Genomic DNA, 27324 nt, shown 5'->3' on the forward strand with positions numbered 1-27324 from the left:
GTCCGAATTCAACTTCCGGGTTGCTGGTCGAAGGCGCGCGCTGTGAACTGTAGAGTTTTGCGCGCGAGATGTTCTGTAATCTTGGCTGCTGCAAAGCCACCAGAGGGGTGAAGGAGCTAAACGTACTAAATACCTGTGTTTAAAGATTCAGTAGTGTCTTAGAAATAACCTTTAGAGCCGTTAAAAGAAGGCTTTAAAAGATAAAGTTATAAATTAAAAGTTCATTCAGAGTATTGACTCAGTTGGCTCTGGTAAGTTGTAATTCCAAGCTGAATGCTAATTGTGTGTTTATGGAGGCTGCTGTTCTGCTCAGTTTGCGGTTGTGCTAATACTGTCGTATTTATACAACATTTATTAACAAGTTGTGTTTATAATTGTATATAATTATCATCTATTAAGATGGTGTTTAGAAGTGTTTTAGAGAAACAGTCGTGGTTTTAAAGTCACTGTTTTCTCTGTTCAAGGTTTCCTCAACCGTTTTTGCCCCCAAGCACCAGTTTTCACACAAGACAGTTTTTCCATGAACTAAACATAATAACGTACATATTATATTATTCTTTAATTATTACGTACATCATGCAAATGTAACTCAATTCACCTTAATGTAGAATCAATATTACACAGGAGTAGGTTTGGTGTCAGGAGAATCAACTCTTGCAATAAACATATTTACATAGGACTCTGGATTTACTTGAGTCTTGAAATCTTCTGTTGTCTCATCATTTGGTGTTTCCTCTTTTTGGGGAGATTTTCCAGCACTGTTTGTTTTGTGCTCGTCTTTGCTTGTGGTCTTAATTTATTGAAGCTTAGAAAAAAATAAAAATAAAACAGGTGTGGGACATTGGCATAGGTGGAAGTGGTCGTTTTTCGATATAATACACCTGGCAGACTGCGATAATCATAATAATGGAATAAAAAATGTATTGTTTTTGTGCAGCCTGGTATTAAATGATTAATTGCTTGGTACTGGTCTGCATCCCTGGTGCTTGAGGACCACTACTCTGTTGTATCTGACTGTGTTTTACCCTGCTTTCAGTTGGAGCCTGAAGTCTCTGGGTTGAAAAGCAGTGGATCAGTACATGATGAACTGTGAACTGTTGGCTACTTGCAGTGCTCTCGGGTATTTGGAGGGGGATAAATACCACAAAGAACCTGACTGCTTGGGTGAGTCAAATTTCAAAACATTCAGTCGCATAAAGCCGTCCATGAATACTTCCTTTTAAGTTCTGCTTATCATGCACTTTCTTTGGGACTCTCAGTCCTAATGAACTTGTCATTTAGGTGGAACACCTTTTCAATTTTCAACACAATTCTAATATCAAAACCTGAAATCTAATGCATATCAATATCGTCCTGGTAAATAGAACACCCCTTTTAGTTTTAAGTCGTCACATTTTTGATGGCAAGGCAATTTAGTGCATTCTTCCCTCATATCTGAACACATATTCCCATAAAAGATTATGTTAAAGACTAATCAACTTAAATTCACAGAAAATTCAGGTCACAAAAGACTACCAATCTAATTAAATACCAGTCGTGTGTTTCCTAAATTAATCATGCCAAAGGTCAGTGTGCTAAGTATTGATAATGAAACAATACAATCTAAAATGATAAAATATCAGAAACCGGTAAAAAACAAAACAAAAAAAAAAAACATTAAATCGACACCTTAATTTTCATCCTCCCAGCATTCAAACCTGAAAATAGGTTCATAGTGTATTTTTAGTTTTTGTCATATGTTTAACAACAACCACCTTAAAAGTGCTAAAGATTATCACTGGTTTGTATCATTAAAAGACCTTCTGATGAACTGAAGACTGTGTGTGTGTGTGTGTGTGTGTGTGTGTGTGTGTGTGTGTGTGTGTGTGTGTGTGTGTATATATATATATAAAATACACTTTTTTTATTCATTTATATGCATGCATGTATGTATATTTAGTTTCACTGAATTTAGCTAATGATGTCCTTGTGCTTTATAACTGTGACATTATTTCACTGCTTTATTTTTTCTAAGTTTCCTCAGGAACGTATTGAGTCCGCAAGTTTTCACTGCTTTATTTTTCACCAAACAATGTGATTAATTCCTTAGAGAGTGTAAAAGACCTGATTCGCTACCTGAGACATGAGGATGAAACAAGGGATGTTAGACAGCAGCTGGGAGCTGGCCAGATCCTCCAGAATGACCTTTTACCTATCATAACCCAGCATGGAGAGGATAAACCCTTGTTTGATGCCTGCATAAGGTACATGATCAGTATATAATCAATCACTGATAATTATATATTATACATTGTGCAATAATTTCAGTTCAGTAATAATTGTTACATGTGCGATAACTTTTATAACCATCATCATAGTCTGACTTTTTCTGCCATCTGTTTCACTACTGCTGCACATTTCATGTCACTTAATATATAACTTGAAATGTATATTTATTTACTTTTTTTTATTTTTTTATTTCACTCTAATCACTTTAATTTTCCTGTGAACTGTGAGCCAACAATTTTCTTATGGGATCAATCAAGTATTCTAAATCTGATATATGAATTTATATATGATTCTGATAATGTTATGTTTTAGTGTTCTAACATGTACTTGGTAAATTTGGAATTGAATTGGAGGGCAGGAACAGTTGCCAAGTTCTTGTAGGATTAGTGTTTGTATTTACAGATTTAATTTGACCTGTAGCTGTAACCTATTAGCAAAACACTTTATTTACAGTCATGGGGTTTTATACTCTTGAGTCAACTAAATTATCTTCATGTCACTGGCTATTTAGAAATGTTTGTGATATAGGTTGTTTTCTTAGAGCAGATATATAAAATTATATTTAAAACAATGAAGGCATACATTGTTGTGTATGTGTGTGTGGATTATTATTATTAATTATTATATAATTTATTTTTTTTGTTTGTTTGTTTGTTTCCCCCGAAGACTTGTTTTTATTGTTATATTGTTTTCTGATTTTATATCACTTTTGCCACCGTAAAAAAAAAAAAAAAAAACCCTGCTTGATTGCAGGCTCATGGTGAACTTGACCCAGCCTGCACTTCTCTGCTTTGGAAAAATTCCAGATGACGCTTCATTCCGACACCATTTCCTCCAAGTGGTGACTTATCTACAAGGATATAAGGAGGTCAGATACATTTCAATAAAATCACTAAATTAGAGGGTGCCTATTAGGGGTGTAACGGTACATGTATCCATACCGAAATTCTTCGGTACATGGCTTTCGGTTCAGTACACAAGTGTTTGGAACGGAATCCTTTTTACACGCAGAACGTAGTTAAAATCTAAGATTCCTCAGGAACGTATTGAGTCCGCAAGTTTTTTTTAGTCTCCGGCTCGCACATTTTTGAATTATAATTATTATTATTAAACTTGAAAACATACACAACAAGTATTTCAACAATTGTTTTTTTTTTTTTTTTTTAAAGAAACTACAGTTAGCACAGTGTCACTGTGGCTGGAAATAAGATTTGTTTTGCGCATGCAAGAAAATGCGAAAGAATTTATAGAGCTAGCTAGCGATATGGATTCTTTAGCATTTTATGTCCAGCTTCAAGCATTTTTATTAAAAGGAGAAAATCGTGACAATTCTGCACATTGAGGGATGAAAGGAATGAAGACATTTGTTAAAGGATGCTTAAATAAGTAGAACAGTTATGTTGGTCATAGCTTTGGAAAATTTGACATTAAATGTAAAAGACACACTTGAAAAATGCACATCTTTATTACCCAAATAGGGTCTAACAAATGTTGTCGGCTGCTCCCATTAGGGGTCGCCACAGCAGATCATCTGTCTCCATACTACCCTGTCCTCTACATTTTCCTCTTTCAAATTTACCATTTGCATGTCTTCCCTCACCACATCCATAAACCTCCTCCTTGGTCTTCCTCTTTTCCTCCTTCCTGGCAGCTCCATCCTCAGCATTCTCCTGCCGATATACCCCATGTCCCTCCTCTGCACATGTTTAAACCATCTCAATCTCGCCTCCCTCACCTTGTCTCCTAAACGTCCTACATGCGCTGTCATGCACTCGTTTCTAATCCTGTCCCCCCTCATCAATCCCATTGAAAACCTCAACATCTTCAGCTCTGATACCTCCAGCTCCGCCTGCTGCCTTTTACTAAATGTCACTGACTCTAAACCGTACAACATCGCAGGTCTCACCACAGTCCTATACTACGCTTTTCTTCACTTCTCTAACACACTCCATTACTTTGCACTGTTGACCCCAGATATTTAAACTCGGTGTCTAATGAATGTAAACTATTTAATGTATTTTTTTCATAAATTTAATCAATTTAATTTGTACCAATTTAATAAATTACTCTATTTAATCAATATAATAAAATGTGTACTGTTAATTTGATTTATTGTATTTTATTTGTATCAAATATTTAACAAATCAGGCATTTTATTTAACATTGTTTCAAAAATGTAAACGTTTATTAATAATAATAAACTGCAATAATAAAAAAGGACAAGCAATTGTGTTGCATTTCCTTCCCCTCTAACTGTACCAAAATTGTACCAAACCGAAGTTACGTACCGAACGGTAAATTTTATGTACCGTTATACCGCTAATGACTATATTATTAGATATTGATTATTTATCTATTCTGCTTTTAGGCATTTGCCAATGAGAAAGTGTTTACCATCCTGAGTGAGACATTGTACAACCTGCTGCAACTGGTGAGTGTTTTGCTGAATGGAATCCAATATGTACAATTAGCGCTGATCTCATGTAGCTGAGGGCGTCATATTCCATCAAACAAGTCTGATTATTTTATATAGAATTACTGCAAAATATTTATTTTGCTGAATAAAGAAGACCAGTTTGTGGCTTTAAATGTATGTGAAAAATACTCTTTGTGAATAATGATTTTCTTTGTTTTTGCTTTATCAGGAATGGGAACAGAGGCAGGAGGAGGATAACTTGCTGATTGAAAGGATTTTGCTGCTTGTCAGGAATGTGCTGCATGTCCCTGCTGATCCAAATGAGGAAAAGGTTAGAGTTAATAGGCTTCAGCTTGTTCTTTACACTTTAATGTGTATAGGGTTGTATATATGATATATGGCTAAAATTAGCCATAACTAGATCTTCTATCAAACTGATGCCATACAGTTGGAAACAAACAGTTGTCTAGAATGTGCCTATATGCTGTAACATGAAAATTTCCTTTCACTGCTTGTATTATAATTTCTCTGTATAAAGCGGAAGGTGAAGACATTTTTTTCCAGGCTGGACTAAAAGAACTCGAGTGACCTGCCAAGGTCCTTGACCTAAACTACAAAGAAACCCTTTTGGGATGAACTATAAAACCCATATTGTTCCAAAACTGCTATTGTTTTACAACTTCTAGTGCTCGTTTGGCGTCCTTGATTCAAATACAAACACACACACACACACACACATACACACACACACACACACACACACACACACACACACACACACACACACACACACACACAGCCTTCTCAGAAGATGCAGGGGGACTAAGATTAAATCAATTAAATAAAAATAAATTGTAATTGGATGCGCAATGGTCTTGTGTCCTTTGCCCATATAGTCTGCCTAGATATTTTTTATTTTTTTTATCAAAATTATTTTTTTAAACATCATTTAACAAGACAGAATGTTAAAATTATTTTTTTCTGAGTCCTAAGTGACAACCAGTTCCCACTTTATCCCAGTTGTTACACTTTAAATATCTGTTTCTCGATTGTCTGGTTTGATAATCACAGAATGTAGACGATGATGCCAGTCTTCATGATAAGCTGCTGTGGGCGATCCACATGAGTGGGATGGATGATTTGCTGAAGTTTCTGGCCAGTGCTCAGAGTGAGCAGCAGTGGAGCCTGCATGTGCTGGAGATCATCTCGCTTATGTTTAGAGATCAGGTATGTCTGCTAGTTTAGTGTGCTTTGTATCCACTTCCAAAACTGATTTTATTTTTCCAAGACTGTTTTTGTTTTTGGAACTTTTAAACTAATGCATTTTGTTACACGTGTGTTCGCCTTCTGTGCTCTCTGCAGACTCCTGAGGTGCTTGTGAGTGCAGGGCAGAGCCGCTCCATACAGGAAAAACAAAAAGATACACATGAGCTGGAAGCTCTCAGACTGAAAGAACTGGCAGAGAAACGAAGCCGCATGCTACAGAGAGGAACCAGGTAAATTAGAATGTCCTGTTTTCAAATTATATTTTATTTAGCATAAGCAAGGAAAAAATGTAATTACCATATTTTTCAGACTATAAGCCGCTACTTTTTTCCTACGCTTTGAACCCCGCGGCTTAAACGACGAAGCGGATAATTTTTGAATTTTTCATGCTTTCACAAACTTCAAGCCAAAAAACTGAGCGACATAACATTAGACCAATGACATTTCCGAATGGAAACGATAAAACACACCTCACCTGTGTTCTGAGCTGCACGGCTTTGGGAGAAAAAGTTTTTTTTAAACGCACGACGATGCCAAAAGATAAACTCCCGAGAGAAATTGTTGTGAAAGGAAGGAGAGAGACAGTGAACAATGACTTTCTTGGTCGGCTACTGTTTAGATACAAGCCGTTGTACCGAAAGGGTCAAGGGATATCTCGCTAACTCCAGTGGCAACAGAAATCATATAAGCACAGACAGGTTTCCAAAACTCGTGCTTTTTTTATTTTTCTTGGCAACTGCGTTACGGGTTAGTCAAAGAAACTTAGAAATCAGCATCAGAAAATAATAAGGACATAATCCTCGTCTTGAACACACGCAGTAATACCGGAAAAAATGCAGTGGCAGGCTATTCCCAAAATACCGCTCTGCTCTTAAAGAAAGCGCAACATATTTCACCCGTTACACCGTGTCTTTCGTTAAAGCCTGTGTAAAGTACATTAGTGTAGACAGCTTATAGACAGGTGCGGCTTATTTATGTTTTTTGTACTGTTTGTACTGAGGTCCCCTGGTGGTCTAGTGGTTAAGATGCAGCGCTCCCACCGCTGCGACCCGGGTTCGATTCCCGGTCAGGGAACCATCCCCAGCCACTCTTAGTGCCGGTTCCAAGCCCGGATAAATTGGGGAGGGTTGCGTTAGGAAGGGCATCCAGCGTAAAACATGTGCCAAATCAAACGTGCGGAGGATCCGCTGTGGCGACCCCTAATGGGAGAAGCCGAAAAGAAAGTTTAGTACTGTTTGTACTGAAATCTTTTAGTCATAGATAGCATCAGTCTGTTTGTTTTCTGAGTCATCAACACAGTACACAAATTGTTCTACATTACAACATTTTTTTGCACACCAAAAGAAAGTTATTGCTGCTTAAGAAAAGAACAGAAATCACAAATGTATAATGTTGAGGGTTTACTGTTTTTAGTGCTTTTATTTTTGTAAAATAAATAATATAAATATAGGCAGTTGCATGAAATACTGCTAAAACATTACTTGATGCTATTTTAAATGCATGGCTGTGCTCAGTTTATTTGCCCCCTCATCACTTTATAGTATTAATACAGCATTGATGCCACAATCCAAAGGCTGGGTTGGATTCAGGAAGGTGTGGCCCAGCAGAAAACCCTAATCTTAGACCATGTGTTTACTGATATTTAACTTTCCAGTGTTGGTGAGCCTGTGCCCACTGCAGCCTCAGCTTTTTGTTATTGGCAAAAAATTAAACCTAACATGGCTTCTGCTGCTACACAGTTTGACATGCTGTGTGTTTTTAGATGCTTTTTTGCTCACCACAGTCGTACAGAATGGTTACATGAATTACCACAGCCTTTCTTTTGTCTCAAAAGAGTAATCAACAAGACATTTCTATCCACAGAACTGCCATTCAATGGTGTGTTTCATTTTTGTACCAAAATGTTTTGTTACAGAGCTTTCAAGTGCAATCCTTTTTACATGTGGAACATAAAATCTGAGTTCCCTCAAGAATGTATTAAGTGGTGGACCGCAAGTTTGTTTAGTCATCGCCTCTGTCCCTTTTTAAAAAAGTTTTTTTATTTGATTTTGTTTATGAAAATTTAAGTTGAAAACATACACAACAATGCCAGTGGATAAAAATAAACTAGAGTTAGTGCAGTGTCACTGTGGCTACTTACTCCTGACCGGAAATCTGATTCGCAGTGCGCCGAAATACGATCTGTAGTGCGTTGTTTTGCTCATGGGCAAAATTGCTCCATGGATTCTTTAGCGTTTTATGTTCAATCCTGACAATTACACATTGAGGGAGTGAATGAAGGATGGAAAAAGAAGGAAAAAAAATAGTTTAGCCTAAAAAAAAAAATCCATAGTTCAGCCTAACCCATCCATCCATCCTTCCTTCCATCCATCCTTCCTGGCAGCATCACCCCCACTGTAGTGCCAGAAAGTTTTACACAATGAAAATGAAATGGGCCACAATCGATAGAAATGTATCAAACTAGGCCCCTGATCCTCAGAACTCGAACAATCAGCTCTAGAGGAGATGGAACAAAAGTCAGATGAAGCAGGAGACCTTGTTCATTACACCAACAGCTTCAAACTTCAGGCCGACAACAAGCTGCACGAATTGCGAGAAAAGAAATTGGAATTAGGCAGACTTTTTTGGGGGGCAGAAATGGGTTTTTATAGGGTATGTATACCCTATTTTCTATACTGTAGTACCCTATAGAATCTATAGGGTACTTATATTCTATAAGTTTCCAAAGTTTGCGATCATTTCAAACATAAAGAAAACCCTGTACAGTCAATTTATAAATTTTTACATTTATTTATTTAATAAGTTATTATGGCAGCTATTCGGCAAATAACATCACAGTGTGGTGTTAAACATAATAACTTCGGTTCTTCCACATTTTGGTGCTTTGCTGCTAATCTTTTGACCTGCTAACGTCATGCATTTTCTGTCTCAGGCACTCGCGTTTTCGAGGCTCGTATGTGATCCAGGGATTAAAGTCTATTGGTGAGAATGATGTCATTTATCACCAAGGAATCCACAACGTGAGTAAACATGATGCCTTAAATGCGCACTTGCTTCAGAAATAAATATTTAAAACTATATATCTTTTGGTGTAGGTGGAATTTATTCATTTAATTATTAGTCATGAGTTGTGTTTAATTATGTTGAAACCTTTACATCCCTGTTTTTTACATTGCATCTACTTTTTAGTTTCCCACACAGTAAAAGGGCTTTGAATGAAATTATATTTTCTTAGAATTAATTTCTTTTATTTTTTAAACAAATTCATTTGGTATTATTTTCTTATCCCTCATGTTTTCCCTTTTCCTCCTTCAGTTTAAGAATTATACTCATGACTCTGGAAAGGCCGTGAGGCGTGTGCCCAAGCGTAAACAGGCGGCTAAAGAGATTGAGACTCTGCGCCGCTCAGTTCTGAATGTGCGGATCTTCCTGCGTGAATTCTGCGTCGACTTCATAGAGAACTGCTACAATAGACTCATGTACCTTGTCAAGGTGGCCACCATTTCCATCCAAATCAAATTTGTTAGCATTTTTTTTTTTTTCAATTAAGTGCTGAAGTGAAACGACTGGTTGACTGTTTGCTATGAACCATCTTAATGAAGTGTTAACCAGAGGGTCATCTAAACTGATTGGAATATCGAATATGACACTCGCTTTTTTGTGATAAAAAGCTTTTAGGAAACTCAGCCCACTTAATTTTGTACTAATTCCTCGTTTTTATTTCATCTGCATGTAGTTGCTGATGCTTTTATCATTGTTTTGTTTGTTTATTAATATTATTCTTTCAGTATTTAAGCTGTTTAAAGGTTTTTTTCACTACTGTTTTAAAGACATTTTTTGACACCTTTAATTCTGATTGTTTTTTTTGTTTTTTTTTTTTACTTTTTTCCCCCCAGGAGTCATTAATTCGTGAGAAGGGCCAGCAGCATGATGAGACATATTACCTGTGGGCTCTGAGCTTTTTCATGGCTTTTAATCGTGGCAATGGCTGCAGGCCTGAGCTTGTGTCCGAGACCCTCTCCATCCGTTCCTTCCACTTCATAGAGAAGAACATCACCAACTACTATGAGATGATGCTTACTGACCGCAAAGAGGCTACATCATGGTCTCGCAGGTCAGAACACACTGTTGCTGAAACCTTTTTGTGGCTTTTAAATAAATTAGGTGAAGCTTATTATTTTTTTTTTTTGTATATTTAAAAACCTTTTAGGATGCATTTGGCTTTGAAGGCCTACCAAGAACTCCTGGTGACTGTAAATGAAATGGATCACTCCAAAGATGAGAACATCCGCCAGAGCGCCAATGTTATCAAAAGTAAGAAACATTAGATGTTAAAATAGAATATAAATTATTATTATTTTATAATTTGATATTTTATTGACTTCCATCTGCAGATATTGAACATCTGCTAGTCGCATTGGAGCACAAGCAGCTTGTTTAGAGAAATTAAGTGAATATATTTTTGTTGCATAGCATCTTTCATATTTGTTCTTTAATAACGCTTCAGTATAGTTTGCAGCATGCAGAATACATTTTTATCTTCTTTTCATAGTTCTGACTCCCCACTAACAATGCGTGTGATCCAGTTTAGCTACATTTCTGCTTTCATGCGGGGAAAGAAAGATGTTGCATCAATAATATAAATAGTTTTTAGATAATAATTACAATACAAATTCTATTGAAAAATAATAAAAAATTAGAAAAGGCTAGAGTTTACACAGAATTTATTATCCAAAGCCTTGATAAAAATGTTTGACTACAGTTTGGTTATTTCTGCTTGACTAATTTATACATGGTGCATTGGGTGACTATAAAGTTCATTAATTTAAATGTTATATTTGAGTGCCTTATATTTATTCCTTCACTGCTTTCAGGCAATATCTTCTATCTGATGGAGTTCAGGGAGATTTTCCTCACCCTCTTGCGGAAGTATGATGAGAGAATGCAGCCACGTTCGTTTTTGCGTGATCTGGTGGAATCTACGCATCTGTTTTTGCGAATGCTTGAACGTTTCTGCAAGGGCCGAAACAATCTTCTGGTGCAGGTGACTACAAGAAGTTTAGTAAATTCATGGGAAAACTCACTGTGCTATTGGCAATTGAGAGACTACACAAATGTTTCTTTTAACTTAATTTCCTGCAAATGATTAGTTAGTTTAGATATATATTTTATTGGTTGATTGAAGGCTTTTCCAGATATGTACCGTCTCAAAAGCATTTACTAATCCATGTGAAAGCATTGCTAAAACTTAGGCGTGATTTCAATTTGAAATTTCGAACAAACTTTGAATGAAGAAAAATAATGACTGCCAAATTTGTCAACGCAAAGCAATCTGCATTTCTATTTGTATCAAACTGAAATAAACAGTAGTTTAAAATTTTAAGAAAAAACATACTGCTTTACAATATCTTAAAATAAATAAAGATATCTCTGTATACGAAAAATTGATCTACTATAACATAATTAGCTCTGTAAACTTGTAAAACACCTAATTTCTAATTCCTTTTTGGTTTACAATTCAATTGAATCATTATAATATGTTCATGTAACTATGTGGCGGCCACTGCAGTACAGAGCTATTGTGATATTGGATTTTGTAATCTCGTAGGCTCTCTGCAATAGAAATGCAGTGGCTTGACTAGTGTGCTCTCTGAATATTTTACTTTTATTTGTATTTATTACACAGCTGTCATTTAGGACTCTGGTGTTCAAATAGTGCAACTGCATTATATGCATAATTATTAAAATGCTAATTTTAAATGTCATTGCACATAGTCGCATTTAAATAGCAATAGACTGTGGTCTGGCGTATCATTACGACTAGAGGTCGACCAATTGATCAGCCGGCCGATTAATCAGACAGATTTTTAATTGATTATGTTGCAAATTAGGCCGATTTTTAGGCAGGCGCACCAAACCTGACTCACTACAACGTTTATGTACATTCTGCGCTTGCAGTGGAGAGCATAACTATACAACATATATACATACAGCAGGTGGCAGTATTGTGTAATTGAACAGGGAAACGGGAAAAGCTGACCAGAACCAACGGTGCGGAACAAAACTAAAGCCGATCGAAGCTCTTAAACCATCCTAATTTTTTTCAACGGCTGACCGTCAGCTTGGTGTCCCGGGCATTAAGTCCTTATCATTCATTCTTAATCTAGCTTTAGATATTGAATTGGTTAAATACGATACTTTTGGAGTGAGAATAAGAATAACATTTTGGAACTGTGCTGTATTGTTAGCGAGACTTCAACCAGTTTAGGCTACCGGTAGGCACGGGCACCAAAACCTGGTAACAAGTGCACTGATTGGAGAGGATTGTGTTGTTCCAAAAATATTTAATTTAATCTATTTTCTGTATCATGTATTGTTAATTCATTGTAAGAATTAATAAGATGAAGGGAAGAAAAAAAATCAGTCAAAAAATTGCCAATCTTCTGATTTGTAAATAAACCTATTTCAGTCGACCTCTAATTATGACCCTATTAAAAATGGATTTGTTAACGTTACTGATGTCTCTCTTATTTTTATTTTTTTTCATTTTTTATTTACTATTAGAAAAAGAAAACAAAAAGGAGAAAGAAGAAAAAGAGTTCAACTACACAGATTGAGAATACTCCCGAATCATTGGAGGAAACTTGGCAAATTGTGTCTCAGGAGCTCAGGGCCTCTGGTTTTCAGGTATGTCTCTTTAATTGATAAAGTGGAAAAAAGTGTAAAGATTTATATCAAATAAGTGGCAGAATGGACTATGACTGAGTCGACTTTTACTCTTCTATTTTATTTGTAGATAAGTGCTGTTGTATGACTGTATGTGCTAGACAGTTATTGTCCCATACAAGTAATGACACAATTACTGTAAAAAAAAAAAAAAAAAAATTTATTTATGAATTGTAAAATATTAAAATATATGTATTAATTATAAAAATTTATTTGCATGTAAAATTTTCACTCAAAAATTTAATTTAAAGCCTCATTATGATGTCATAATAAAGCCTAATTCATGTCAGGTGCAGCAGAATGCTGTTGTGAAAAACTTAAGCATTAACTTTTTAATGAAAGGAAGTGTGGCAGACTGAAGGTTTTTCATGTGCTTTCACATCAAACACAATGATGGTTCAGATGTTTTAATATTGTTCAATAAACTTTCAGCAACATTTTGATCAACCATACCATTTATTTAGGATAAACAAATTGGGTAATAAAAAAAACCAGTCAGAACCTTAAAAAAACACTTCTAATTAAAATCCATTTTTCGAAATGTGTTTTTTTGTAAATAATAAATTTCAGGAATGTAGAGTTTTGCTTGCTGAAATGCTAAATTGGATTTGACCATGACAAGTAGTGCAAGCAACATCAGAGTTCATTTACCTCATGGCCTTCTGGACTGCAGTGTAATTGACTGCAACTACCATGTACAAGTATACAACTAGTATACTACCATATACAATTTCTGATTGTGTTGTCAGACTCTGCTTCCCTGCACACTGGTGAATTTTATGTTTTTGTAGAGAATTTGATTGAATTCTGCATTCCCAGACGTTATATTAAATTGGAGTCAATTTATAAAGGAAATTCAAACCATTGCAGTTATCAGATGCTCTGCGAGAGGGGGCTGTGCCTTTTGACGCTACTTCTGAGGTTCCTGTTACTGAGCAGCGGCCTGAAGCGATGATTCGTATCCAGAATGCTTTGCTCGCCCGGACTGGGCCGGAGGCACTAGGGCTATTGCGAGCTGCACGGTAAATCATATTCTCATCTAAATAACATCAATAAACCTGAGATGTATTTGGTCTCAGCGAAATAGGACAAGTTACTAATAGTTTCAATACCGTTAGTAGTATGTAACATGGACTATGTCCATGTTGGTCAGGTTGTGTGTATGTAAATTCATATGCACAGATTTTATGCATATTCTATCCACTAGCTAGCACATGGTATATGGTGCCTGTTCTGTTGAGGTATATTTGCTTAACTTTTTGCCATTCTGAAGACATTAAAGCAAAATATTAAAGATTATAATGTGTACTGTTAGTGTTTGTTTAAAAGTTTACATGGTTATACTCCTCGAATATTCTCAGATTTCTCCTTTAATTTTTATTTGTGTATTGCCGGTTGAATAGGTCTGAAACGATTCCTTGAGTAACTCGGGCCATTTGAATACAAAAATGCTTCAAGACAAATAATTTGTTTAGATAATTTAACTCCACATGGAGCACTAAGTTTCCCCACTGATCATTATTACTGGTGCACCACCCGTTAATGTCTGGAGCGCTCTGGACAGGTAAACACTATGGAAGACCAGTTTCACCACATAAAAAAAAATTCCGACTTTATTTCTCGCAATTCAATTAGCCAGTCGGGCAGCGTCACCCCCTCTGTAGTGCCAGAAAGCTTTACACGTTGAAAATGAAATGGGCCACAATCAAAAGAATTGCATAGTATCAAACTAAGCCTCTGATCCCTGGAGTGATGGACTGGATAGATGTTGTACAACATCTTCCATACAACACAGAAGGCGCTGCAGGATGAAAAATGGGGGAATGGGGAGAAAAAAACGAAGGAACGAGGAAAAGATTAAAAGTTTGGGATCATTTCAAGCTAAAACATAAAAAAACCCACTATACAGTGTTATTAAACCCACCATACAAATTGGTTTAGTTTTCACAGATATTCAAAGATATGCAATCGTTCTAAAAAGGGAAACAATTTACTTGTTAATTTAAAGACACTGCTCTTATTTTCTCTTCTATATTTAGTATTGCTCTTTAATGACTAAGAAGTACTAGTTACTCGATTAATCGATGGAATAATTGGTAGAATACCCGATTACTAAAATAATGGTAGCTGCAGCCCTGTTGTTAAATTCCTCCTTAACCCATTTACTCTCCACTTTCAGTGAGGTGTGGCCTATGGGAGATGTGTTCGGTTCGGCTGAGGTGGAACCTGAAGAAGAGCTTGACCTTCTGAAGCAGATTCTTTTTGCTGAGCTTCCTAGTAAGCTAATTTTTAAATAGGCTATCATTTAGACTGAGCTTCTGAGCTGCTAGTGAACTATTCAGATTGAGAGTCATATCAAATCCAGAAAATAAAATAACCAGGCCTGCTTTATGTGTTCCTTTGTGTTGCTCAGGACCAGCTCAGGCCGAACCTGCAATGGATGAGGACGAAGAAGAGGCAGAAATAGATGAGGAAGAAGAACTTGAGACTGTGCGTGTGTCTGAAACAGAGTTTAACTTCTTGGATTTTCTTAAGAGGTGAGTGTAGAGGCATTCAGAATTAAAGAATTTATGTTTTGACTTCGATTTTTTGCAGTAAAAATCTCAACATTTTATTTACAGATGAACAATTGTGTGTTTAGTGCAAATCATTGATTTCCTTCATTTCCTTCAGAGCTACAAATTGTTGGCCAATAGAAATTAAAATACAATTTTATTTGTCACATACACATTCATACAGAGTATAATATAAGAAATATATAAAAAAAAAAAAACTATACATTATGTATCATACAATGTTTTATCATTATCATAAAAATATAGTTAAAAATGTTTTAAAATGTATTTTATATATATATATATATATATATATATATATATATATATATATAAAATATATAAATTATTTTTTTTCTCCTTATATTTTTATACCTATATAATAACATCTGCATAAGGGAATTTAGGTCTCCACTTGCTCTTAAATGTTCCTAACTGTATTTATCATTTTGAAAAAAAAATTATTTTCTTTTTCTTATCAGGTTTGCAAACTCCAACATTGTTCGACCATATTTGGTGTTGCTGCGCTCATACTCCACAAACACAGCACATACCAACCACTGCATTGCCCGACTGCTTTACCGTGTTGCAGTAGACCTGAAGATGGATGCTTTGCTTTTTCAGCTTTCTGTCTTCCACCTTTTCAATAAGATCTTCACTGACCCTGCTGCCTCAGCCTTTAAGGTTGTTTACCAAAATCCACAAAAGACTTTAATACAGTATAAAGTATAAACTGCAATTATTGAGCACAGAAAAATAGATGTCAGTCATTTATAAATGAATTTTAATTAATCCAATGCATAAACTGTGTACTACTACATATAATTTTATATTGCATAGGTTATACTAGAGGACATAAAAGGTCTTAATAGTCTATAAATTATGGTAACATACTGAAAATATAAAAAAAAAAAATGAAATCATTGGGCCAGCTGATGGGGAATTGAATCCACAATTATTTCACTTAATGTACTTTGTGGAATGGTCATAAAAAAGTTTCCTTTCCTCTCTGTTTTCTCTTCGTTCTCACAGGAGTTGGTTACTTTTGCCAAGTATGTTGTGAACCGGTTTTTCTCTCTTGCTGCCCAGAACAGCAAAGCCTTCATTGAACTACTGTTCTGGAAGAATGTTGGTTCTGTGAGACAGATGACTGAGGGTTACAGTGCAGATGAGTAAGTGTGTTAATATTTATTTGTCCTTATCAGTATACAAACTGAGCATTCACAAGTCTTTGTTTCAATAAATTACTCTGTGCAGGCTTAAGGGTAAACCACCTGTCACCAGTGTTACATAGTACTTTTTATTTATTTATTTATTTTGTATACATTATTTTAACTTTGTTTCTCAGTATAATCTGAAAAATACCATGAAAATTTGTTTATGCTATTTTATGGCAAATAAAAGTTTTTAGGACACTTTGCAAAAATTACTCATGGCTTTTTTTTTTTATTATTAATTATTATTAATCTTTTTGTCAGTGCTGGCGCAAATAAAAAAGCCAAATGGACACCAGAGGAGGAAGAGGAGCTTCAACGGCTATATGAAGAGTACAAAGATTCAGGAGGTTGGACTACTGTTGGTATTACTATTGTGTATGAATCTTGTGTTTAACACACATTCATTTTAACAGCACCAATTTTATTGTAACAATTAATGCAGCACGCATTTCTGTTTAACCATAAAATTTTTTTTTTAATAAATATGAGGTAAAATTAAAACCTTAAACGCAACACACATTTATTCACGACGTTCTTTCTTTACTCAGATATCAAAATAATAAACTTTAAAAAAAAAAAAATTTCTGTAATCACTAAACATTTTTTCTAATCATGCACCAAATTTCAAATCAAGCACCAAAATCCGCCATAAAGCACACATCCGGCAAATAAATCAATCCGTGTGGAAACAGGAAAATTTCCGTGTGGTGTTCTGATGATTTGCGTCATTTAAAACACCATAATTACTTGAAATCATTTACAAGAATGTTTTATCTTCATGCTCGATGTTGAGTATGTTTCACTAATAATAAACACGCATTTGCATAAAGCAAATCCATATTTGTCCATGCCCATGTTGATTAGAGTATTAAAAACGTAATAAGTATTAATTTATGGTACATTTAGAACAGATGAAAAATGTGCGATTAAGTTGCGATTAATCACAAATTAAATCATGACAATCATGCAAGATATATCTACACACATACATTTAAGTATATTTGTTATATTAAAATTAAAATTCATTGCACAGCAAAGTACTCTATACTGTGCCCTCCACTAACAATGGCACCCCTGGGAAACACTAGCAAAGAAGGCTGTAAAAATTCTTTATTCTTTAAAGCTTTGATCACAAAACATACTCTACAAATCCCAAATATACTCTATTTTCATGAAAATCAAACTGCAAAGTTTGCACAGTTTTAATCAATTATGAATTGATATGTGTAAAATATATATGAAGTATATTCTCAATGATCTGTTAAAAAAAAAAAAAAAAAAGTGTGTACACCTCGGTGACCGTACAATTTTCTGTTCTTAATAATGACTTCGTATTTTATAGTAGTATAAATATGAGGTAACGCTAAGTCATTCATTCTCTATCAAATGTAAACAAATATTAAATTCCTCTGCCAGAAAGCTTAAAATGGGCCATGGTTGGATCTTCCAGCAAGACAATTAAAATTATTTAAATAAACATTAAAATGGTTTAATGACAACAATATCAGGGTCCTACTATATCCATCCAGGTAGCTTGACTCAAATCGTATAAAAATCCTGTCTGGTGAACTGAAGAGGGAGAGTCCATCAGCATGATTTGATATGGAGGAATGGTCTCAGATCCCCTTGCTATGTATTCTCTTATAGGAGAAGAATGTAGGTGATTATAGGAGAGCTGTGATCTTGGCAAAGTGGTGTAGCACAAAATTATTTACTAATATGGTGTCATAAAGACCATTTTTACAGTCTACTTTGCTCATGTTTACCAAGAGTGCAGATATTAGTGGATTGCGCTGTATAGTTAAAGTTTAATGTTGTGTTTTTTGTTGTAAATAAAAACAAGCATTTAAAGTACCTGGTAAATAAACTGCCATTTACCTCTGCCTTTATAAAGGCTTGGCCAATACTGAAACTAAAAATATTGATTGTTATGGTTCTGTAGATTTGTTGAATTAGACAATTTACACTGATAAAGCAGCAGTAATGCTTATCTTAAAATTTCATTTATAAATGTGATTCTATTTTCTATAAGCACACCTACAGTAGGTTCCTAGGTAATGCTGATACTTTATAGAAAGTTATTTTCTAGGCAGAAGAGCCAGTGTTTAACCTTACTCCTGGTTGAGCGTTTACCTCTGAAATAGTTTATAATAATGTAAAATAATAGGTATTAAAAAAAAAAAGCTCTTTTTAAATGTGTTTCGTATATATGACTGTGTAACCGACTTTAACTTTGATGCTGATTTTAGGATCTTAGATCTAAAAATTGAAATTTTTCATAACGTGTCTTTTGTGTTTGTCAGTTCCTGACATTGTGGAGACTATTCTACCATTACTCAGCAGCGACCGCAACAGACGCCAGGTTGTCATCCAAATGGTATCTATGGGTTTGGTAGACAGCGTAAAGGACCTAAAAAAAGACAGGTATTTGGGGCTTTGCCTGACAATAAAATATGCACAAATAACTACATACTCATGCATTATGACAGAAAAGATAAGTAAGGTGAATTATACTTGTCACATGTACTTTAAAAATCAGTAAAAACATTAAAAATCTTTCTTCGCATATCCAAGCGTTGATGCAAAATCAAACATGATACATTGCCCCTGGAGCACTGTTAAGGGCCTTTCTCAGGGGGCCCAAGAGTGGCAGCTTGGCGATAGCGGGGCTTGAACCCCTGACCATACAATCCAATCGACTATCCGAGAGCAATTAGTAATTTTCCGACTTTTAAATGATAGTTTAATTTCAGTAGGTTATGGTGTAGGGAGAAGTTTTAAATTTGAATACATCAAATTTCTGTCTCCTTTGTTCATTTATTTGTTTATTTATATGTAGTTGTTTTTTTGTTTGTTTGTTTTTATTATAAAGAAAGGGTACCCATATTGTACTCTGGACTGAGGAGCAGGAACAGGAACTGCAGATGCTCTTTGAGGAATATAAAGACTCGGATGGCAAGTTATGAACTCTTATTATTGTCCCTACGCTAAATAGTGTAACAATAGATTTTATTTATTTATTTTTCAGGAGACCCCTATTTTAATATAGAAAATGTATAACCACCCCACAAATTCAAACACACTAGCAAACACATTTAATGTAATGACAGTCAGTTGTATGCGTTTTTACTAAATGCAAAAACAACAGATTGCAAACAATCAGCTGCAACTTTCAACTATTCATAATGATTTTTTCCCCAACAACAGGTTTTCTCAAACCTGATTAACAAATAACAGCAGCATTAACATTTTAATCTCTATGTAAATACAAACCTGATTCCAAAAAAGTTGGGACACTGCCTTTTGTTTTAATTCACAAATTGTACAATGATGTGGAAGTTTCAAATTTTAATATTTTATTCAGAATACAACATAGATGACATATCAAATGTTTAAAATGAGAAAATGTATAATTTTAAGGGAAAAATCAGTTGATTTGAAATTTCATGGCATCAACACATCTCAAAAAAGTTGGGACAAGGCCATGTTTACCCCTGTGTGGCATCCCCTCTTCTTTTTATAACAGTCTGCAAATGTCTGGGGACTGAGGGGACAATTTGCTCAAGTTTAGGAATAGGAATGTTGTCCCATTCTTGTCTAATACAGGCTTCTAAGTTGCTCAACTGTCTTAGCTCTTTTTTGTCACATCTTCCTCTTTATGATGCGCCAAATGTTTTCTATGGGTGAAAGATCTGGACTGCAGGCTGGACATTTTAGTACCCGGATCCTTCTTCTACGCAGCCATGATTGTAATTGATACAGTATGTGGTCCGGCATTGTCATGTTGGAAAATGCAAAGTCTTCCCTGAAAGAGACGACGTCTGGATGAGAGCATATGTTGTTCTAGAACTTGGATATACTTTTCAGCATTGATGGTGCCTTTCCAGATGTGTAAGCTGCCCATGCCACACGCAGTCATGCAACCCCATACCATCAGAGATGCAGACTTCTGAACTGAGCACTGATAACAACTTGGGTTGACCTTATCCTCTTTAGTCCGGATGACATGGCGTCCCAGTTTTCCAAAACGAACTTCAAATTTTGATTCGTCTGCCCACAGAACAGTTTTCCACTTTGCCATAGTCCATTTTAAATGAGCCTTGGCCCAGAGAAAACGCCTGTGCTTCTGGATCATGTTTAGATATGGCTTCTTTTTTGACCTATAGAGTTTTAGCCAGCAATGGTGAATGGCACGGTGGATTGTGTTCACCGACAATGTTTTCTGGAAGTATTCCTGAGCCCATGTTGTGATTTCCATTATAGTAGCATTTCTGTATGTGATGCAGTGCCGTCTAAGGGTCCGAAGATCACGGGCAACCAGTGTGGTTTTCTGGCCTTGACCCTTACGCACAGAGGTTGTTCAAGATTCTCTGAATCTTTGGATGATGATATGCACTGTAGATGATGATAACTTCAAACTCTTTGCAATTTTTCTAAGAAACTCCTTTTTTATATTGCTCCACTATTTTTCACCGCAGCATTGGGGGAATTGGTGATCCTCTGCCCATCTTGACTTCTGAGAGACACTGCCACACTAAGATTTGACCTAATAAGTTGCAAATTGGTCCTCCAGCTGTTTATATGTACATTTAACTTTTCCAGCCTCTTATTGCTACCTGTCCCAACTTTTTTGGAATGTGTAGCTCTCATGAAATCCAAAATGAGCCAATATTTGGCATGACATTTCAAAACATCTCACTTTCAACATTTCATATGTTATCTATATTTTATTGTGAATTAAATAGAATTTTATGAGATTTGTAAATTATTGCGTTTCTTTTTTATTCATAATTTATTTATTCACAACATACAGTGTCCCAACTTTTTTGGAATCGCGTTTGTATCAAACAATTTTACTATTTTACAAATTTTTTAATTTCCATTTTACTCATTACCTTAAAAAGAGTTTACAAGGACAGACTTTTCTTTTCAGGCTCTGCTGTTTAACTAATAAACAAATGAGGGCAAATTAAAATCTATTAACATCATTTAATCAGGGAATGAATCTATTATTGTATATTATGTTTTGTATTCTTAAAACTAAGTTCTAAATCAGTTAAAACAATAACTAACTTTTTCTATACAATTATTTATCATGCTGTTTAATTTTGTTAAATTAAATTTAATAATTAATTATTACGCATAAGTATTATTATACATACATACATACATACATACATACATGCATACAGTGGTGTGAAAAAGTGTTTGTTTATTATTATTATTAAGGGAAAACAAAATCCAAAACTACGTGGCCCTGTGTTATCTTTTACTAATATGTAAATTAGTTTGATAATCTGAAACATTGAAGTGTGACAAACATGCAAAGTAGTAAGAAATCGGGAAGGGTGCAAACACTTTTTCACACCACTGTATCAGGATGCACTTGGCGACCCCTCGATCAAATTTCTAGCGACCCCCGGGTTGGTAACCAGTGTGTTAGTCTAAAGCATTCTTTAATTAAAGGAATTTTTAAAAGCAGTTATATGTTCAACCTGCAGTGTCTCGTGTTAACCTGTTTGAGATTCCTTTCTAACTTCATTTGTGATTTGTCTTAAGATTTACACTGTATTTGCATTATTCTAAAATAAGAGCCACTAACTTTCTAGCCACTAGTTTTGTAGTTGCAAGGTGCTTATTTAATTTTGCCAAAAATGTTGATAGCTTACTAGTGTCTTTTTCTAAATTGCCCTCTGTTTTCTGTAGATGTGCTGGGAAATATTCTGAAGCGTCTGACAGCTAAACGCTCTAAGGCACGAGTTTCGGATAAAATTATCAGCATGGGCCTGGTTTCTGAGCGCAAGGAACTTTATAAGAAACGGCGACGCAGTACTGCTGCGAAACGCGGGGGAATGGTATATTAAGATTCATTTATGTTTCCTAATGGAATATTAATCTATATTTCTTCGATGTTTGTTAATCTTTTTAACAAGTTTAACATGTTCTTATCATTATACCAGACCGAGGAAGACTTGTTTGCCGAACAGAGTGAAGAACCCAGAGATGTGATTTACAGAGATGAGAAAGATGATGATGAAATGGATGAGGAAGATGATGATGATGATGATAGAAAACAAGAAGAGACTAGACAAGTCAGAGAAAAGAAAGTCAGCAGGCGAGAGAGTGTTGTGGATAAAAACCACAGTGTGGGAACGATGGCTCGGTGCTTACGGGGAGAAGGTGAATAGCACTAATGAGCAGAGAGAACTGTTTGTAATTGGTTAATTTAGTTAACATGACAGATTTTTATTCTGTTGGTTTTCACTGTAAACAGGCATGTCGGGGCCAATCTTGTGGCTTCAGAACTGTCTGAACAGAGCAGCAGATGATCGAGAAGAAGATGGTAATTATACATTAAGATTTAAAAAGTAAAAATACTCGGTAAAAAAAAAAATTGTTTTGTTTTGTAAAATGCACAAAAACCTGACAAAAGATGCTGAAAATAATATAACCCAAATGTATTATAAAAAAATTAACGGATGAAGTAAGTAAATAGTCAAGCAAAGGTTTTTATTTTTTGTTTTTTTTTTTATATCTTTTTTTTTTTTTCTTCTATAAAAACACCTCGATTTGGATATGTGGTATTTTGCTTGTACTTTTGATAGAGCATTTTATTCCATTCATGAAGCGTCTGATAATTTATGTAATCTTTATTTAATTTTATTTTTATTGACTTTGTGACTTGTTGAATTCCTCAGGTGTTTCTCACCCTGTGGCACTTGTTCCTCTGACTGAGGAGAACGAAGACGCCATGGAGAACAAAAAGTTTCAAAGGCTTCTTCGCAAAATTGGCATCCGTGCACCAGCAGACGAACAGGTTAACCAGGGTTTTGATTGGAAATTTGACTGTTAGTTCCAGGCACAAAACAATATTTTGCAACAACTTTAACAACTTTATTTTATGTCTTATTAAAAGTATTGTAATGGCAAGGCCAATTCTTTTGTTTTTGTTACACCTTTTTTTAAGCTAAATAGATTATGCATTAGAATAATTACTATATTAGAATGCATCTGTCTTTCCAGACTTCAAATCCAATATATACAACTAATATTAGATCACATGACTGTTTATTGTTTCACATCTGATTTCATTGTTTAAACAATTAACAGCTCTAGTGTATGTGTCATTAAAGCTGTTGGATGTTTAGTGTTACTGTTAAAACATTTACTTTTTCTTAATCTCTCTCTAACTCTACTCCCATCAGTTGTGACTTTCTGTATTTAATTTTATTTTTCATTTATAGTCGAAAACGATTCTTTTCCTCATCCAAATATTGTTATATTAGTGTCCTGTAGAATAATAATGTCATTTAATGTCCAGGAGTCTTTCTGGAGAATCCCTGCAACTATGAGCATCTATCAGCTACGGACCTTTGCAGCATCTCTTATCCAGGCAGAGGAAAACAAGGTAAAAGATCAAGAAGAAACTGAAGCAGGGGTGACTATGGACACCGAACGGGATCAGAACGATGATGAAGGCCATGACTCGCAGGAGCTCAGATCTCATGCACTCCGAGCCCTGCTGCTTTCCCGCCAGAGGAAGCGTTCCTCTGAAGACACAAAAAGTAAGTCATAATTGTAGGCTATTTAAAAACAACGTTAATGCCTTAAAACAGAATCACTTTTAAAAAAACAAGCTGTATTTCTTTTCCTTTTTCCCCCCCAGAAGATTCTTTTGATGTGGAAGCCACTTCTAAAAGTGGAGCACAGTGGTAGGTGTCTTGTGTACCTTTTTAAATATATCACCAAATTATTATTTTTGCACAGTTTTAATAAAGGGCTCTACAAAAATCATGTTTTTACTTGTAATATGTATAATATGCAATGTACACTCACCATCCACATTAGGAACCCCTGTACATTTATGACATTATCTAAACAGTCAATCCTTGAGCAGCAGCGCTAAGTAGAAAATGTCATGTTTGAGTGCAGATCTCACACATCTTGAGTTTAAAGAATCTATGAGGTTGTACATTTTAGAGACCAGCTTTGTGCATATAATGCACTCAGGTGTCCTAAGTGCTGAATTTGACAGTAGAAACTATTTTGTACATACCAGGACAAATCTGATTTGCTGTGCACTACAATCTCACGACACATCCATGAATATCGTCATTGTATCAACCCAGACATTTGTACAATGAGTACTGCGGAGATGCCCGATGTTATCTGGTTTCCTAGCTACATGCAGATTTTGCCATGAAATGTTTTATTATGGCTCTGAAAATTCATCAGACAAGAGTGATTCCTAGAAGACAAGGTTTTTTTAATTGTATTTTTTTTCTTTATTTTTTATTTTATATTTTTTTATTTTGATATTTCTAATATCAGTAAGAGATTGGCAGTGAAACGATGAGCTGTTAAAAAAACACAAACTTGAAAAAAATTTAATTTCATGTAATTGCAAAACATTTGAACTGAAATCGTGTGTGTGTGTGTGTGTGTGTGTGTGTGTGTGTGTGTGTGTGTGTGTGTGTGTGTGTGTGTGTGTGTGTGTGTGTGTGTGTGTGTGTACAAATAGTTACAGTTGTAGGGTTTGTATGCTTTGTGTGTAGTTCAATTGAATAAACGAAGCAAATAATTTGCCTCGATTAATTTTTGTATTCTAATTTACTTGAGGAATTGCTTCAACGCTGATTCAATCTGATGACCTGAAAGGAACTATAAAGCTTGAGACGTACGCATACACTTCTTAACAAGAGGTTTCTGTGTTTCAGCGTTGCTGCTGTTGAATCTAAACCATCGGGAAAAAGGAGTCGTGTGTTGGACAGTGATGACGATGATGAAGATGATAAGGATGAGAGAGGTACTGTAAAATATAACAGTTTAGCCCTTTGTTTGTTTTATTAGCCATCAGATCATGGCGTACATTCTTACTTTTGCACTTGCATTATTTTTCATTAATTTAACCGTCTATTTATCTAAATAAATGTATCTATTAATTTAAACCGTCTGGTTTATCACAGAATGGCATTTGGCAAATAACTAATTTGTTTGGCTGATGTTCCCGGTCTCTCGCGGATCGCACCATAGACCAAAAAACTTCTAGGGAATAGTTTTTTTGGAGTTTTGTGTTAAAATAATGAAATTTATTAATAACAATATAATGATTAATAAATAAAATGAAGTCAAATGTTAGAGTACAGTAATGTATACATAATATAGCATTTTATGCTTGATGGTTTTGGAACGTAACAAACGGGGGATTACTGTATATAAATTGCCTTCAGGTGTGTGTGTGCGTGTGTCTGTGTGTGTGTGAGATTTTATGCATCAGGGCATAAATCACCAGATGCTTATCAGGTCTTAAAATTAGTTAAATACAACCTCACATAAATAACAACATGAAATACTCTTAGTATTTATTTGTGCAAAAATAAAAAAGCCATTCTCCATTAATCATCAGCAAGTGTGAATACCTCCAAAGCTGAAGTTTTAGCACCAAGGAGGACAGACCTCAGCGATGACCTTTGAGAAGAAGTCAAATAAATGAGGCGTAAATAATGCTGTAATGCCATGTGGCGTTCATGCAGCATATCATCACAGAGCACCACAAGTTTTTTTTTCCCCTTTGTGCGCTAGGTGCACTCATCGACCTGGTTCTGTGATTTTGCATGGTTTATTGCTTCGTGGCTAAACTGTTTTTGCTCCTGCACAACAATAGCACTTACAGATTTAAAGTTACTCAGCGCTTCAGTACCTCCCCATCTAATGTCCGTGTTGGTGTACGGCGTGTGCATGCCTGTGCCTGTGCTTAATTTTATGCATCTATGGGTGTGATTGAAACACCTGAACTCAGTAATTACAAGGAAACAGTTTTGAAACCATTCTGTTTCAAAGGCAAAAAAAAAACCCCACTGTTTTCATCCTGTATTGGGAAAATCGTCTGTCTTACAGCTGCTGTTTTTTTTTTTTTGTTGTTTCGCAGGCGAGGCCCCTCGTTCTAAAATGATCGTTGAAACCGAGGAAGGCGATCAGTCAGACGAGGAAACTCGCTCTGCTCCCGCTAAGCGAAGGCGCCACAGAGTCCTTAGTGACGACGAGGAAGATGACTAGAAGCTGTGAATTTGGACCAGCCACTTCCACAACACACATCCATGCACACGATCCACAACCACCTCAAAAACTTACTGCAATCTGTTATTTTATATCACAGTCCACTTTTAAACAAATTGACAATTTAAAACTGTAAGAGCAGTTGGGTTTTTAGAGCAGTAGTAAAGTGCAGTTTGTGGGGGTAATGCTGCAGATGTAAATCAGGTTTAGATATTGCTCTTTATTTCAAAGTCTTAGTTCATATGTTATTTTGCTTAGATTACCTGCAAGCTGTTTTCAGGTGCAGTTTTTGTACATTTGTACTAAAATTGTTTCTAGAACTATAACAACTAAGAACTAATTTTACACGGTGTCTTAATTTTAGACTTTTGAAATGTTTGTGGTCCAGACAGAGCTCCAGCTGCTGGCCTCAACAGGATCTCTCAACTCTGTCCAGGCCATATTCAACACTCATAGAAGGCCAAATGGGACAAGTAAAAGTGTTAAAATAGTGCTTTTTGGATGAAAGAAAATGTATTAAACCTTGTCTTTACATTATTCATTGACTTGCTTGCATGGTCTTTGTTTTGCCTTTAAAAGTTCAACTTGCAGCAACCGATTTTTCAGATAGACCTTTGTCATTGCAAAGTACAGGTACACAGCAATTTAACCAGTTTAGCATCTACCAGAAGTACAAATAGTAACAATTGTGCAGATAAATATGTAGTATATGTACATCTGTTTTTTTATATATATATATATATATATATATAAATAAATATAGTACAGTTGAACCTTGACACTTGCGACCTCGATAGTTCATGACTTTTCATTTGGAACC

The 27324-nt window shown here is 35.3% G+C and overlaps 1 protein-coding gene across 2 annotated transcripts; it reads left to right on the forward strand.

The window, feature by feature from the left end:
• timeless (timeless circadian clock) lies at positions 1–27041 on the forward strand. Of its 2 annotated transcripts, XM_083533946.1 has the most exons (31): positions 1–251; positions 465–539; positions 1037–1164; positions 2090–2243; positions 3022–3136; positions 4637–4699; positions 4914–5015; positions 5756–5911; positions 6047–6180; positions 8883–8970; positions 9266–9442; positions 9847–10064; positions 10161–10264; positions 10825–10994; positions 12515–12637; positions 13547–13698; positions 14856–14953; positions 15090–15213; positions 15714–15915; positions 16264–16403; positions 16710–16795; positions 18752–18872; positions 19321–19403; positions 22155–22303; positions 22409–22628; positions 22723–22791; positions 23147–23265; positions 23770–24013; positions 24115–24160; positions 25166–25254; positions 26377–27041. In XM_083533946.1, the coding sequence occupies exons 3-31, from the start codon at positions 1080–1082 to the stop codon at positions 26502–26504; spliced, it is 3759 nt and encodes a 1252-aa protein (XP_083390072.1). In that variant the 5' UTR covers positions 1–251; positions 465–539; positions 1037–1079; the 3' UTR covers positions 26505–27041. The 2 variants fall into 2 exon arrangements, with proteins under 2 accessions (XP_083390072.1, XP_083390071.1); XM_083533945.1 differs by lacking the exon at positions 465–539.
• The last annotated feature ends 283 nt before the right edge of the window (positions 27042–27324 follow it).

This window comes from Silurus aristotelis (genome assembly GCF_946808225.1).
Source record: "Silurus aristotelis genome assembly, chromosome: 28".
In the NCBI taxonomy this organism is placed as follows: Eukaryota; Metazoa; Chordata; class Actinopteri; order Siluriformes; family Siluridae; genus Silurus; species Silurus aristotelis.